This window comes from Harmonia axyridis, chromosome 7 (genome assembly GCF_914767665.1).
Source record: "Harmonia axyridis chromosome 7, icHarAxyr1.1, whole genome shotgun sequence".
Lineage (NCBI taxonomy): Eukaryota > Metazoa > Arthropoda > Insecta > Coleoptera > Coccinellidae > Harmonia > Harmonia axyridis.
This window is the reverse complement of record NC_059507.1, coordinates 15,624,059-15,638,625: the sequence shown is the minus strand read 5'-3', so window position 1 is coordinate 15,638,625 and position 14,567 is coordinate 15,624,059. Positions and strand designations below refer to the sequence as shown.

Sequence of the window (14,567 nt, the reverse complement as noted above, 5' to 3'; positions counted from 1 at the left end):
ACTTTGCGCTGAAAAATATTGCATTCAACATAAGCATAGCAAGAGATGTTTTAAATCTCGTGATTATGTCAATCTGTCTAGTCAATTTTTGGAGAAATGAATTTTTCAAAAGTTTATATCTAATCATTCACTTATTGCCTCTGAAATTGATGAAACTTATTATATCAAGCTAGGGGAATTGATACGGTACAAAAACTGATTTTGTGTTAAAAAACAAACTGGGGGAACGTTCCCCCCAAATGGCCTGGACCCCCCTAACATTTTTCTGACCTCTCCTAGTATTTGACATACTAAGGCCAAAATAATTCGATCGGTAGTTTTGAAATTATTAGGAAAACCAAATTTCGAATGACCATCTATATGGATTTTGCCCATCAACAAACTTAATCGAACTCGAGATCTGAATCTATCTTGAAAATTTCAAGATTCTCTCCGTTCGAGAATTATCGTACATAACCGGTCGTACCATTGAACTAATAATACATGGAAGGAGGTTTTATTAATTCTATGGGTCGTACATAATCGAATTTGAGCACGAATTCGTCATCCAGTGAGGCGAATCTTATCGTTTGAGACCATTCCCAGCTCAAAACATTTCGCTCATTTGAATTGGTCTTGAATATAATTTGGAAGTCATAAGACTGCATCAAACTGTTTGATATATCCTGATAACCCCAACTCGTATAATTATGAAATTCCTTAGTTCCTACTTAGCATGTATCAATTGTGGAACGCCTCGCTTTTTTGACGTTTACTCATAATTTGAGGTTGGATCTTGATTCATTGACCATAGAAGCAATAATTTATCATTTACATATATCTCCGCAAAAAATTTGTGATAAATTGGAATCCCTATTGGAATTTCAAGTGGTTATGGTTTGAAATCGTTACTGTTGATGAAATAAAATGTATCAAAATACTTGCGGTGCTGCAGCCGCAAGTGCCGGAGGATGTTTGGAAACGGATAGAGATTGTCATAGCTTAATTTCCAAAGAACCGCAAATTCCTGTTGAGCACGATTATAGTGGATTTGATATAGTGAAAGCTACACAGGTAGAGTATAAAAATATACCAATAATAGTATATTGTTGTTTGTGATATGTTAAATAATTCACCATATCATCTTTTAAGTATGGAGCATTTGGAAGGGTTCGAGAACTCATTGAAGCTGGATATGATGTTAATAAGAGAGATAACGAAAACGTTACTCTCTTACATTGGGCCGCTATCAATAACCGCAAAGAAATAATGATTTACTTTGTAAAGAAGGGAGCCGAAGTTGATGCGGTAGGAGGAGAACTTAATGCTACACCCCTTCACTGGGCTACACGACAAGGTCATTTGGAAGCAGTTGTTCTTTTGATGAATGCAGGTGCAGATCCTACACTGAGAGATGCAGAAGGTTGCTCCTGCATTCATTTATCCTCTCAATTTGGCCACACGGCTCTTGTTGCATACTTCATAGCACGTGGAGTAAGTCCAGATTTAGTTGATAGAGGTGGAATGACTCCGTTGATGTGGTCTTGTTGGAAAATTTGCAATTTGGATCCAACAAGGTTATTACTGACTCTAGGAGCAAGCCCTAATATAACAGACCATCAAGGAAATACTGCTCTCCATTGGGCCATTTTAGCAAGAAATACTTCAGCAATTACTCAGCTTATTATCCAGGTTTGATTATTTATCAGTTTTCTAAGTTAAGTTAGAGTTGTAAAATAAATGATGACCTATTCCAACACTTAGAAGCTCTCTTATTGAATTATTCATTAAAATACTTATAAAAAGAGATGTATCAGTTGAACAAACACCATTTTCCCTCTCAGGGAAATGCCAACATGAATGCTTCCAATCTTAGAGGGGATACCCCCTTGAACATGTTACAATCACAAATTGGATCAGTTTGGGTTGGATCCAAAGTAGCAGAAAAGATAAGAGAACAATTGAACACAAGTAGGTCCAGAACATTTCTATTCAAAATTACCAAAGATAAGGTGAGTGAAATTATCAATAAAAGAAAATATTGGAAATGTCCTTTTTTTGTTTTTCAGCGACTGAAGTGGTGGTGTATGGTAGGAACCCCGTTTTTAGCTTTCTACTTAGCTGGTGCCATTTTGAGTACAAGTTTAATAGTTTTAATCAAGTTTTTCCTTTTGGTTTGCCTGTATATAGTATTACACTATGCTGGTCAAATATTGTATGACGATAGATTGATGGCTCTTTTGCCTGTTAACATTTATTTAGCCACTAAAATATGGATGTATTTTACATGGTTCATTTATATAATGCCTTTTGCTAGTTTAATCACAAACTTAGTGTTTTTGGTTAGTTCTGGACTACTATGGTACTTCTTCCTAAAATCATGGCTTGGTAATCCTGGAATCATAGAAACTTCTCAAAAATTAAGGTTCCGAGTAAGTAAATAATATTTCAAAATAAAATTCTCTATTTTTTATGATATATAACCTACTTCTACCTTCGGTTCATGTTTCAGACAATCATTGAACTTGCTGAAAAAGGACCTAGTGGTTTCGAACCGTCAAACTTTTGTTCTGCATGTCTTGTGCGCCGACCTTTGAGGTCCAAGCACTGCTCAGTTTGTAACCATTGTGTAGCTAAATTTGATCACCATTGCCCTTGGGTAGCTAATTGTATAGGTGAGTTGAAGTGAGTAAAAGATTTTTAGTACCTTATCAGAGACTAACCAATTTGTAGCATTAACTCAGGTAAAACACAATTCTATTTTCACTTCAAATATACTAACTGGATATGAATTTTATGTTTTTGATTTTTTAATGACAATTTCAAAATCAGTTGATTCTAATTGAAAGTGCATTCTGTATTATATATATTCAATAATAGACTATTTGACAAAGTGAAAAAAATTATCCTTATAAATTAGATTTTCAAGAACAATATACATTTATTTGACAAAATGACTTCAATTTGAAGTAAACATATTGGGCATTTGCATTTTTGTTCCTTTGCTTTTATTGTTTTGCTGTGTATTTTGACATTTTGAATGATAAAATATGCTATTTCCTCTATTGTTGCTTCTGCAATTATTCGAGTCTTATCCTAGGTTTCAATTGCAGGTGTGAATAATCACAAATATTTCATTGGTTTTCTTGCTACTCTGGTTATTATGTGTATTCAGCTAATACTTGGCTCAATCAAATTTTGGAAGAATCAACCTGAATGCAATCTCACTCTTATTTCCCCAAATTTTTGGGATACCATGAGTGCAATTGGACAGTGTGACACCTGGGTAGCTTGGGTGAGTGCCAATGCTCTATTCCATTCCATATGGGTCTCCATGCTGCTTGTTTGTCAACTATACCAAGTAAGTAATTAAAAAATTTGTCTTATTCAGTTTATAATTATATTTCAAGGGAAAAATGTGGTATGTTGAATTGATATAAGCCCTTTATTTGATTCCATTTCATTTTAATTTTTCACAAAATTTTTTATCTATCACAGTTGAGGCCACAATGTTGTCTTACTCATTCAAGAAAAATTATATTCATCATAGAGTTAAAATATTTCAGGCTTCCTAGCTGTGGTCTGTTGTTGTGTTTGGAGAGTACAGAACTATTTGATTCAATGTGCAAGATCGTTTTTGTCCCTGCAATCGGGTTCGGCTGTTTTTGTTTTGTACTCCTTATATAAACTTTTACACAGGTACAAGGTATCCTATTATTTGATTACACCACAGCTAGAAAACCCGAAATTTTTTTAAATTGAATAATACGGTCGTAAAAACTGGAAAGCATTATAATCATTCTACATTTTTTGTTCTCTTCATAAAAGGTGTAAGATAAAGTTTCACGAAAAGACATTGATTCTGATTAAGCTTTAATCTCAGTTTCTTTTCGAAGATATCCTGCTTGGGAATGACAACCAATGAACGAATGAATAGGGGACGCTATTCACATTTCCAATCAAATAGTGGAAAATCACCTTTCTCCAAAGGTGCTGTAATGAATTTGATGGAATTTTTTGAATGTACATGTTTAGGTTTCTTCAAACCAGAAGCCACAGATTGGTTAGTTAGTTATGATTTGGAGAAAAATATTGAACAGCAACCGCTTATAAGGCACAAAGATAATTATCAATATGTATAAATGAGCAAGTATTCATGTGCACTTCATACAGGAATCGGTAGACAATTTTTGAAAAAAGTGAGGTAAAAAGTGTCATGTGCCATTACAATATTTTCATTTTAAATAATATACTTTTGGTTAATATTACTAATTCAAGATCTTGCATCTTTATATAAAATATTCTCTACACAGAATTTTATCTGTTCCATAAATTTTATTGCCATCAAATTGTACACCAACAAAGAAATTATATATACTAATAAGACCAGAGTTGAGATGAATCTTTATCGCAGAATATTTCTAGACTTGTTTGAAGTGCACATTACAGAATGACTAAATCAGAAAAATCTTGTACTTCTATAATGTAATGAGTTCGAAGCTGCCAAACTCAAATCAATTTAAAGTTAAGGCTTCTGCCATTTAGTGCATATACTCGCAATACATATACAAAGACTACTACAAAATAATTTTCTGTACTCTGATTTAATTCTGGCAGCTAACGGTTCTCTCTTCAACCCTATAAGTTTTACACATTCCAAAATGTATTTAATCAAATTATGTGCTTTGTATGTTAGATAACACAATATAAATGCACATTTCCTGTATAACGTTCAATTATATGAAAAACTTTTTTGATTATAATTCAGTTTTTTTTTTTCAACATTCTGATTTATAAGGTGATACAAATATCAAACTTTTTAATTCGATCATCTTATATATTTAGTAGTGTTTTTATTTTGAAAAAACTTTTCACGTTTGTATATTATCACAACCCTTATCGCAATATCACAGTGAAATTATAGTTTTATTGAATTTCAAAAAATTTGTAATTAGATTATTTTTATGTGTGTAAATATGTATGTATTTGATAATAATGTATGTGGTGATTGTTCATACTATTTTATGACTGATTTCAAAAGCACATTCATGCTTATAAATGACAAAAATTCAAATACTTCAAAGTATAAATTATTAGTATCGTAGTTTTTCAATTCCATGTCTTATATCTTATATTAATGATGTACTATAGTTTCAATTCAATAATGATTTTTATCATTTCCATTGTAATTTTAACTGATCATTTATGAAAATCCTACAATTCATATCTATATTTTTCATTTGGTGTGAGAATGGCCAAATAATAATAAGTAGAAATGTTTGTATAAATATTTTTATGGCCAATCATATCATTAATTTTATAAGCCAGAACAAAAAATTTTAACAGAACTTATGATTATATAAGCTTCCTAAGTCGATGCAATAATTTCATTTTGATGTTATAATCAGAAGATTTTACATTTTTGCTGAACAAACAATTCACATATGTAAGTAAGCCTTATTGAAGTAAGCTTTGAATGTTTATTTGCAAAAAATAAAACAATTTTGGATGTAAATAAATTTCAATACATTATGAACATATATTAAAAAAATTGTGTTCATATTGGATTAAAACGTACTGAATTTTAAAGTGTTTTTTCCTTCTACTTAATAATCTAATTAAGTAGGCATTAAGTTAATATTTATCAATTAGAATGTTTTGTCGTATACAAAAGTAACCTGTTCCATAAAGTTAACACTTCAAAGGACTTTCAATGCTCATTTCTTGTTCCAAAGTGTCATATATTTTCTGCCAGTGCTGTATAAGATTACCAATGTTATTAATCAAAAAAATTAAAAAACCACTGACGTGAAATCAATCAATTGTATATTTTAAAACAAGTTGCAGAATGGGCTCTTATTCCAATTCGAAAACGAGTGACAAAGAAGGGAGTTTTCAAATGCATGACCGTTAGAATTGCCTTCTGCAACAAGTATTATTAATAGATATTTTCTCTATTTCAGTCGAAATTTAATGAAAAATTCAGATTATATATCCTAGTGACTTTTGTATTGTATCTTGGCAGTTGGTGCGAAAATTGACAGATTACGGAATATGAATTGGATGTTTCGAATTTGGAAATAATTTACAATTACGCATTAAATTCGTGAATTATGTCTGACGAAATCAATTTAACACCACCAGAATTAAGAGAAATTGCAAATAATGTTGCACTTTATTCAAATTATATTATATTGACGTTTGTTGAAATTTGATAGGATTGGAAGTCAGTATAGACAGCCACAAAAAGTTGCAGAATGGGCTCTTATTCCAATTCGAAAACGAGTGACAAAGAAGGGAGTTTTCAAATGCATGACCGTTAGAATTGCCTTCTGCAACAAGTATTATTAATAGATATTTTCTCTATTTCAGTCGAAATTTAATGAAAAATTCAGATTATATATCCTAGTGACTTTTGTATTGTATCTTGGCAGTTGGTGCGAAAATTGACAGATTACGGAATATGAATTGGATGTTTCGAATTTGGAAATAATTTACAATTACGCATTAAATTCGTGAATTATGTCTGACGAAATCAATTTAACACCACCAGAATTAAGAGAAATTGCAAATAATGTTGCACTTTATTCAAATTATATTATATTGACGTTTGTTGAAATTTGATAGGATTGGAAGTCAGTATAGACAGCCACAAAACGTAAAATATAACTGAAAACGATGCTGTATTGAGTTCATTACAGTACTATTTTTATAACTGTAATGAACTCATTACGATACTGAAATAGAGAAAATCTTTTGCGCACTTATTCAAACATAGAATTACGTGATACTTTTAATTCAATGTCATTAACTTTATTGGAAAGGCATATAAAATAATAGTTGCATGCTTGGAAGGTTTGATCCTTCATCTTCCAAAATATCAAATCAAATCAATTTATTCAGGAGAGTAATATACAAACAAAGTTCAATATTTGGACGAGACACCTAAGCCAAGCTTGTGTTGTGTAACTTCGTCCAAGTGTACCCAATAATATGAACTCTCAAAAAAATTACACTAGGCAAGTTCAATTGCGAGAAAAAAAAATTAAATTCATAAAATAGTGAAAACATACAAAAATCGGAATGAGAAATCAAGAAGCAGGGGATGTCGGAAATTAATCTAAAACAAATTCATAAAAACTGCGTTATTCTCCACTAAAAATAATTTTAATCTCTCAACTTTTCTTTTAGTACTTACATCTCTCAATGAAGTAGGCAATATATTGATGAATTTTGGTCCTAGATACGAAATGTAATGTTGTGTATGCGTTTTTCTATACAATGGAACTACTAGAGGCATGTTTACCCTAGAGCGAGTAAAAACCTGGTGGGTATGATATTCTAAAGATGGCGACTTCAACAATCTCATAAGACAGCGATAAATGTATATCATCCGCACCTCGCGCAAACCGGATTCCTTGTAAAGGGCATCTGTAGGAAATCTTCTTCCTTTTTTCAAAATTACCTTTATGAGGGTTTTTTGGGCAATCTCCAAAATGGTGAGATGAGCTTTGGCAAGACCTCCCCATGCTGTGATACAATAACTAAGTATGGACTCTGCCAGTGCAACGTAAACAGTTTTTAGTAATTTTCTATCTAATATAGCTCTTAGTTGGTAGAATTTATAAATTAGTTTTCTTAGCCTTTCAACCAGATACCCAATATGCACATCCCAGCGTGTAAACTGATCAAGCATAACTCCCAAATACTTAATTGATGCTGTTTTCTTTATGACTGGGCAGTGGCAGAGTGAGCCCGAGATACACTTAAATTCATGTATCCTAATTGTCTCTTTTTCTGGTTGGTCTTTGATTGTTGAGGAGTGGGTCATAAATTTTGTTTTTTGTGTGTTCAAACTCAAAAGATTGCATCTTAGCCAACACGAAATTTTCTTTAAACAATCCTCGGCTTTCTTATAAACAAGATATACCAATTTACTAATACCAGACTACTGGAGGTAGAATTTTCGTTGAATGAAATGTCTTACAGCCTTATTGCATGCTATAGGCCACCTTCTTTAGATTTGAATGGTTATATGATGGAACTTGAACATTACCTGATGTCACTTAGAAAATTTGATATTAATATTTTTATGGGCGACATAAATATAAACTTGCTAAATTCTTCTGATATTGCAGTCAACAAATACGTTAATTTAATGCAGGGGCTGGGTTTTTTTTTCTTATGTGGATAGGCCTACTAGAGTAACTGCGAATTCTTCTTCTCTGATTGATCACATTTTCGTTAAAATTACTAATAAGGCAATAAGAAAGATTGATATAACAGCGAATGTCATAACTACCCACTTAACTGATCATTATACATTGTCATTATCATTTTCGAATAGGGATTCAATAGAAAAAGCTAATTTTGTTAAAGCAAAGACCAGAACTAGTTTAAATAAATGTGAATTGAAAAAAGTTCTTGAGAAAATAGATTGGTCGGATATTTTCAATTCGGATAATTGTAATTATGCATTTGACATTTTTATCCGAAAGATCTCTGCTAGTATCGAAGAATGCTCAAAGGTTCAAAGAATGTTTCAGAAAGTTCATACTAAGTTGAAACCGTGGATGACACAGGGACTAATAAATTCCATAAGACATAGAGATAGGTTGAAGGAAAGATATTTGAAGAAGGTAACTGCTGAGTCATGGACAGAGTATACCAAATATCGTAATTTTTTGAACAGTCTTATAAAAGTTACAAAAAATAAATTTTATGGGGACAAAATTAAACAAGCGGACAATAATCATAGGAAAATTTGGCAACAGATAAATGAGGTAACGAATACGGCGCTCGGGAGGGTTGAGAGTAATAAATACCGTGTTATTGATGAGAGGGGAGAAAATATAAATAGTGATGGAGAAAAAGCAGAATACTTCAATAAATTTTTTGCTAATGTTGGCGAAACTATGGCTAATAAAATAAATACAACAAATATGTCTGAGATTCCCCTCAGGAACTCAAGGGTTCGAGGTTCACTGTTTCTTTATCCTGTACAGTGCAATGAATTGATAGAAATTATTTCAATATTGAAGAATAAGGCTGTTACAGGTATTGATGGTATATCAGTTGAAATTATAAAAGAATTTCATCAGTTTTTCTTGGCCCCCTTATGCCACATAGTGAATATGTGTTTCATGAACGGATGTGTCCCGGATTCTGTTAAGCAATCGGTAACCGTACCAGTATTCAAGAGTGGTGATAGAAGACTGGTAACTAACTATAGGCCTATTTATGTTACTCGAATAATCGATCGATTTTCTCACATACACAACAACCCCGTCATTTTGATTGAAATGAGACTCATTATATAAAATATCAAATTTGGGCAAACTGAAGTCAAGAACGTCCTCAATCTGCCACGTTTCCGTGAGAACAATTATATCCAAATCGTTTATATCCGCTGATTCGATGTATATTAAAAATTCATTGAAGTTCTTTTTCAAACTTCTGATATTCATATGTAAAATATTACAAAGTGTCCTACCCCTTATATTCAAGATACTCTCACTTAGACTCCCGCATACACCTGCCCCCCTCCTTACATCATCCTCAAAGTAATCAAAAAATTCCATAGTTATTAACAATAATCAATAGTAACAACAAAATAATATAATAATAATAATATACTTTATTTGCTCAAATAACAAATAATGTTTTAGCATCGTCAAAATATTCACATGAATATACATGGATTAGTATCTCTAGATAGACAAATATAGATATAATAAAGGATTAAAGTACAGTACAGGTACACCGGAATATTCAGAAACACAAAGTTGAAAATATCACAGCTATACACTCATTGAGGAGAGAACATCAGCGTTAAAGAATTCTTGGATATTGTAGGCACTAATTGTTAAAAGCATCTTTTTAGTTTCTATCTTGAATTTTGCTGTTGGAAGATCTTTCATTTGCTTGGGAAGTTTATTGAAAAGTTTGACAGATAGGTTGATAAAGCTTTTGTGAGTTAAAGTGAGTCTATGTTGTGGGATTATTAGATCATTTCTGTTTCTTGTGTCATATAAGTGAAGAGTATTTTGTTTAGAGAAGTTTTGATGTAATATAGACAGTGATATATAAACAACGATGGGAGAGTAAGAATGTTTAAATTCTTGAAAATATGTCTGCATGTTTCAGTATAAGGAGTTCGTGTTATTGCTCTGATGGCTCTTTTCTGCATGCGAAATATTTTTATCCAGTCTGTAGCATTACCCCACAGAAGTATTCCATATGATATTTGGCTTTGGAACAGTCCCATATAGGCCACCCTACAGATTTCCACGGTAGCTGTCTGTGATAGTTTCCTCAATAAGAAGGTTATACTTGCAAGTTTACTTGTGAGAGCTTGGATATGATGTTTCCATGATAGTTTTGTGTCGAGATGGAGTCCTAAGAATTTTATGTTTTCTATTTCCCCATTAATTTCTCTAATAGAGAAATTTAGAGGTACTGTCTTGTTTAAATTAAGGCTCAGCTGGTTTGAGGTGAACCAAAGCTTTATCTGTTCAATTATATTTCTGTGTTTCTTGAATCACAGTGCGCTTTATAAACAGTGGTGTCGTCAGCATATAAGATGGACTTTGCATTATTCACGTTGTCTGAGAAGTCATTCACGTACAGGATGAACAATAATGGTCCCAGGATTGAGCCCTGGGGCACCCCTGTTAATATATTTTGAACTGTGGATCTGAGATTATTATATTCTACAAGCTGAGTTCTGTTTGTTAGGTAGGCCTCAGTGAAGTCAAAAGAGTTTCCCCTAATGCCATATAGTTCCAGTTTCCCCAGAAGGATGTTGTGATTGACACAGTCAAAAGCCTTCGAGAGATCACAGAAGGTAGTAGATAGGATTTCACCCCTCTCAAAGGCCTCAACTATCGCAGTGAAAAGTTCAGCAATCGCCTGAACAGCAGACACTTTTTTTCTGAATCCAAATTGCGAAGACGAAAATAGGTTATTTTTATCCATGTATGATGTAAGTCTATTATTGTAAGCTATTTCTATTGGTTTAGACAAAATTGGTACTATTGAAATTGGTCTATGGCTGTCTGGGCTATTCTCATCTCCCTTTTTTTTGAAAATAGGTATAACTTTTGATTGTTTTAGTTTTTCTGGGAAGTCACCAAGTTCGAAACATTTATTTATTATAATAACAAGAGGATCTATAATACCTTCGCCAATGGCTTTTATGAGTTTGTTGTTCATGTCATATATATCTAGTGCCTTGCTATTAGAGAGATCTCCGAGGATGTCTTTAACTTCTTGTGGAGTGGTAGGGGAAAGAAATATTGATTCTTTGCATCTGAACTTCTGTGGTATTAATTCAATGGGATTTATGTTTGTTGGTGGTAACAAGTCGAGAAGAGCTGTGGAGATGTTTACAAAAAAATTATTAAATTCATCAGGAGATATTTTGGAGTCAGTCTTAGCCTTGTTCTTCACTTTTCTAGGTTCGTTTATTACTTGCCAGATTGCTTTAGAGTTGTTTGAGGCTTCAACTATCTTTTTTGATATGAATTTTCTTTTTTGTTCTAAAATTTCGCTCCTATAGACTTTTCGTGTTTTCTTAATTTCCTCCCTTATGTTTGCTACATTGCCATTTTTAGCTAAATCATTCAGAGAAGCTAGATTCTCTCTGAGTGATCTCAGTTTTTCATTATACAATTTTTTATCAAGGTTTCTTATATGCTTAGTTTTAGTTTTTTTTGGAAAACATTGATCAATTGTTTCAAGCAAAATTTTAAGGAAACTATCAAACACCTCATTTATATCTGTTAGGGCTTCTAGATATTTCCATTTGTGTTCTTTAAGAAGAAATATGCATTTTGAAATATTCTCATCACAAAATGGTCTAAATTCAATGATGCTGGTCTCCTCCTTCAATTGAGGATCATTCTTCATTCTATATTTACTGACAATTCCCATGTGATCAGACATATTCATGTCAATTAGTGTAACTTCAGTATCTTCCCTAGCATTAGTTATACAGTTATCAATACAGGTTTGAGTATTTTGTGATAGTCTAGTGGGTTCTTGTACTAATAATTCACAACCAAAAGAGTTCACAATATCACAGAGTTCATCAGTTAAATTACAATTAGTATTTATGTTTATGTTAAAATCTCCATATATGAAGATAGGCTTTTTAGTTTTAAATAGAATGTCTAATATTTGACTGAGTTTTTTTAGAAAGATACCTGTGTCTCCTGAGGGTGATCTATATATGCAGAGCACCACGATGTTGATTGTTTTCACTTCAATAGCTGATACCTCACAGTGAACGTCAGTTGAGAGACAGTCAATGTTCTGAAGTTTTTTCGTTTTATATTGGGATTTCACATAAATCATGACACCTCCGTGGTTACTTCGTATTCTGCAGTAGCTGTTCGCAAGGGAGAAGCCTTCCATTTGGTAGTATTCAATGATACCCCGATGAAGCCAATGTTCACATACACAAATTATATCTAGGTTTCTACCTTCGATGAAGAGTTCAAATTCCTCTAGTTTTTTCTGTAGACTTCTTATATTTATGAAAAGAGTGTTTAGTTCATTGTTTGTTGCTCTGTTGTTTGTTACATTCCTCAAAAATCCTCGCCGTTATAAGATTGCTGTTTTCTGAAGTCATATCTTTTGACTCCAACACCTCGGGGCCAGAAGTTGGGATTATACATGTCTTCTTTTTTGGAGAAAGGTGCTACTACTCTGAAACATTTGTTTTTTTCTGCATTTGTTGGGAGTTCATGAATTGTTATTTCCACATTCTCAAAATGTTGTTTATTATTTATGTAGGCCCGTATTTTTTCCGGAGTGACGTGTCTCTTGCATCTGTATAGGTACAACCATAGTTTCTTTTCTACACCTGAGAAACCCTCATCTTCTCCTTGTGCTTCATTAGTACCCAAAATTTTTGGTGATACTCTCTTCTTTCTCCTATTTCTAACCTCATGGAAGTTTTCTGTATCTCCTTGTGTTCCAGAGATCGGATGTTCAGTTTCAGGTTTCTTCGGTTTTGTTGAGTTTTGTTGCGGTTTGTGCATTTCTATTTCAGGTAGGTTTAACTGATGTTGATTGGGCGTCGGTGTCGGTATATCTTGCCGAGATGTTGTATCACTCAGTATATTAGTGGAAGGATCAGCACTTTTTTGTTTAGTTTTCTGGCTATATAGGGGTTTTTTCTTTTCACTGACTGGTCCGCCGTTCTGTTGTTCTTGATAGAGAACGTTTAGTTTATAGGTTAGGTCTGCGATCTTTTCCACAAGTAGAGCGTTGTTTTCTCGCAGAATGGCATTTTTTTCCTCTGATTGCCAGTACAGGCTTTGTAGTAGCACATTTTCTCGTTTAGTAGCTGTTAATTGGAAGCTTTCGTCGTCATTTGTGTTTTTAACCTCACAACATTTGACTCTCGTTTCATCAATAGATGTAAACTTCACTCTTTCCGAACAACTTTTGTGATAAGCTGCACCACAATTTACGCAGATAATTGTTGAACATTGTTTTGTTTTGCAACACGTGTAGTTGGCTTTATTATTTAATGAATTTGCAGGAGCAATTTTTGGATCGCCTGCTGCGCCCGCCATCCATATAATTAGTTATTCAATGAAGAACAATTATAGGTAGTTGCTCCTTGAAACTTTTTAATGCTATTGAAACAAACAAACATCTAGATTAAGTATTTACTACAGAATAAACACAAAAAGAACAATATTCCATACCATTGCACTTAAAAATATGAAACATATCACCCTTGTAACAAAATCGCAATATCAGTAGATGCATTTATACTTATATATTTTCCCTTGAGTTTGGTAAAAACACTACCATTTGAAGTCCAGACGTTCTTGAATCCCAACATTTCCTTTGCTTCCATAAGTAATTTTCTTCTATACATGGTTAGATCTTCTGTAATGAACATCTTCGATCCCTTCAGCTTGTAACTGTTTTTCATAAGTTTTATTTTCATATCATTTTTCGCAAATTTAATGATTGTAGTTTTTGGTTTCGAGTTGACCCCGGATGATATTCCAACTCTGAAACACGATAACATTTCCTCAGCAGTCAAATCAATCTGTAGGTTGGACTTGATCAATTGAATAACACCATTTTTCAAGTCATCAAATTCTTCAGAGACTCCGTGTATACAAATATTATTTCTTCTTCGATCTTGTTGTAAACGATCATTGAATATTTCCATTTTCTTAATTTTTTCAGAATTATCTTTTTCAACCTGTTGCAAATCCACAATAAAACGCTCCTGAGATTTCAATATTTCATTCAATGTTGTTATTTTTTTCTCCATCTGTTCCAGTTTTTGCTCCACCTTCATTGTTATCGACTTAGTTATTCTGTCTACGAATTCTTTATTTGAAAACAATTCATTAATTGTGTCTTTCACAATACATTGCAGATCTGGCTTATTTCTGGTATTAGCCATAATATGTTCGATATCTATTTCAACTTTACTAGATGAATGTAAACAATCTTTCAAAACGCGGAGCAACTCGGATCGTGCCTACTCATATGACTTCATGCGCCTGAATATGTATATATTCTTTTGAGAAAAAGCAATACAAAAATCATTA

The 14,567-nt window shown here is 32.8% G+C and overlaps 3 protein-coding genes across 4 annotated transcripts; 2 read left to right on the top strand and 1 right to left on the bottom strand.

Annotated features, from left to right (window-relative positions):
• Window positions 1–772: 772 nt before the first annotated feature.
• On the top strand, window positions 773–5,568 carry LOC123685050 (palmitoyltransferase Hip14). Of its 2 annotated transcripts, none has more exons than XM_045624620.1 (7): window positions 773–1,053; window positions 1,132–1,671; window positions 1,824–1,991; window positions 2,049–2,411; window positions 2,492–2,654; window positions 3,093–3,340; window positions 3,863–4,039. In XM_045624620.1, exons 1-7 carry the CDS (start codon window positions 907–909, stop codon window positions 3,902–3,904), a joined length of 1,671 nt encoding a protein of 556 aa, XP_045480576.1. In that variant the 5' UTR covers window positions 773–906; the 3' UTR covers window positions 3,905–4,039. The 2 variants fall into 2 exon arrangements, with proteins under 2 accessions (XP_045480576.1, XP_045480575.1); XM_045624619.1 differs by having other exon boundaries at window positions 774–1,053; window positions 3,876–5,568.
• A 2,948-nt stretch (window positions 5,569–8,516) lies between these two features.
• LOC123684576 lies at window positions 8,517–9,299 on the top strand. The gene has a single exon (XM_045623871.1). The coding sequence runs from the start codon at window positions 8,517–8,519 to the stop codon at window positions 9,297–9,299; it is 783 nt and encodes a 260-aa protein (XP_045479827.1).
• Window positions 9,300–13,715: 4,416 nt separating this feature from the next.
• On the bottom strand, window positions 13,716–14,476 carry LOC123685062. Its single transcript, XM_045624644.1, has one exon. The coding sequence runs from the start codon at window positions 14,417–14,419 to the stop codon at window positions 13,727–13,729; it is 693 nt and encodes a 230-aa protein (XP_045480600.1). The 5' UTR covers window positions 14,420–14,476; the 3' UTR covers window positions 13,716–13,726.
• Window positions 14,477–14,567: the final 91 nt, after the last annotated feature.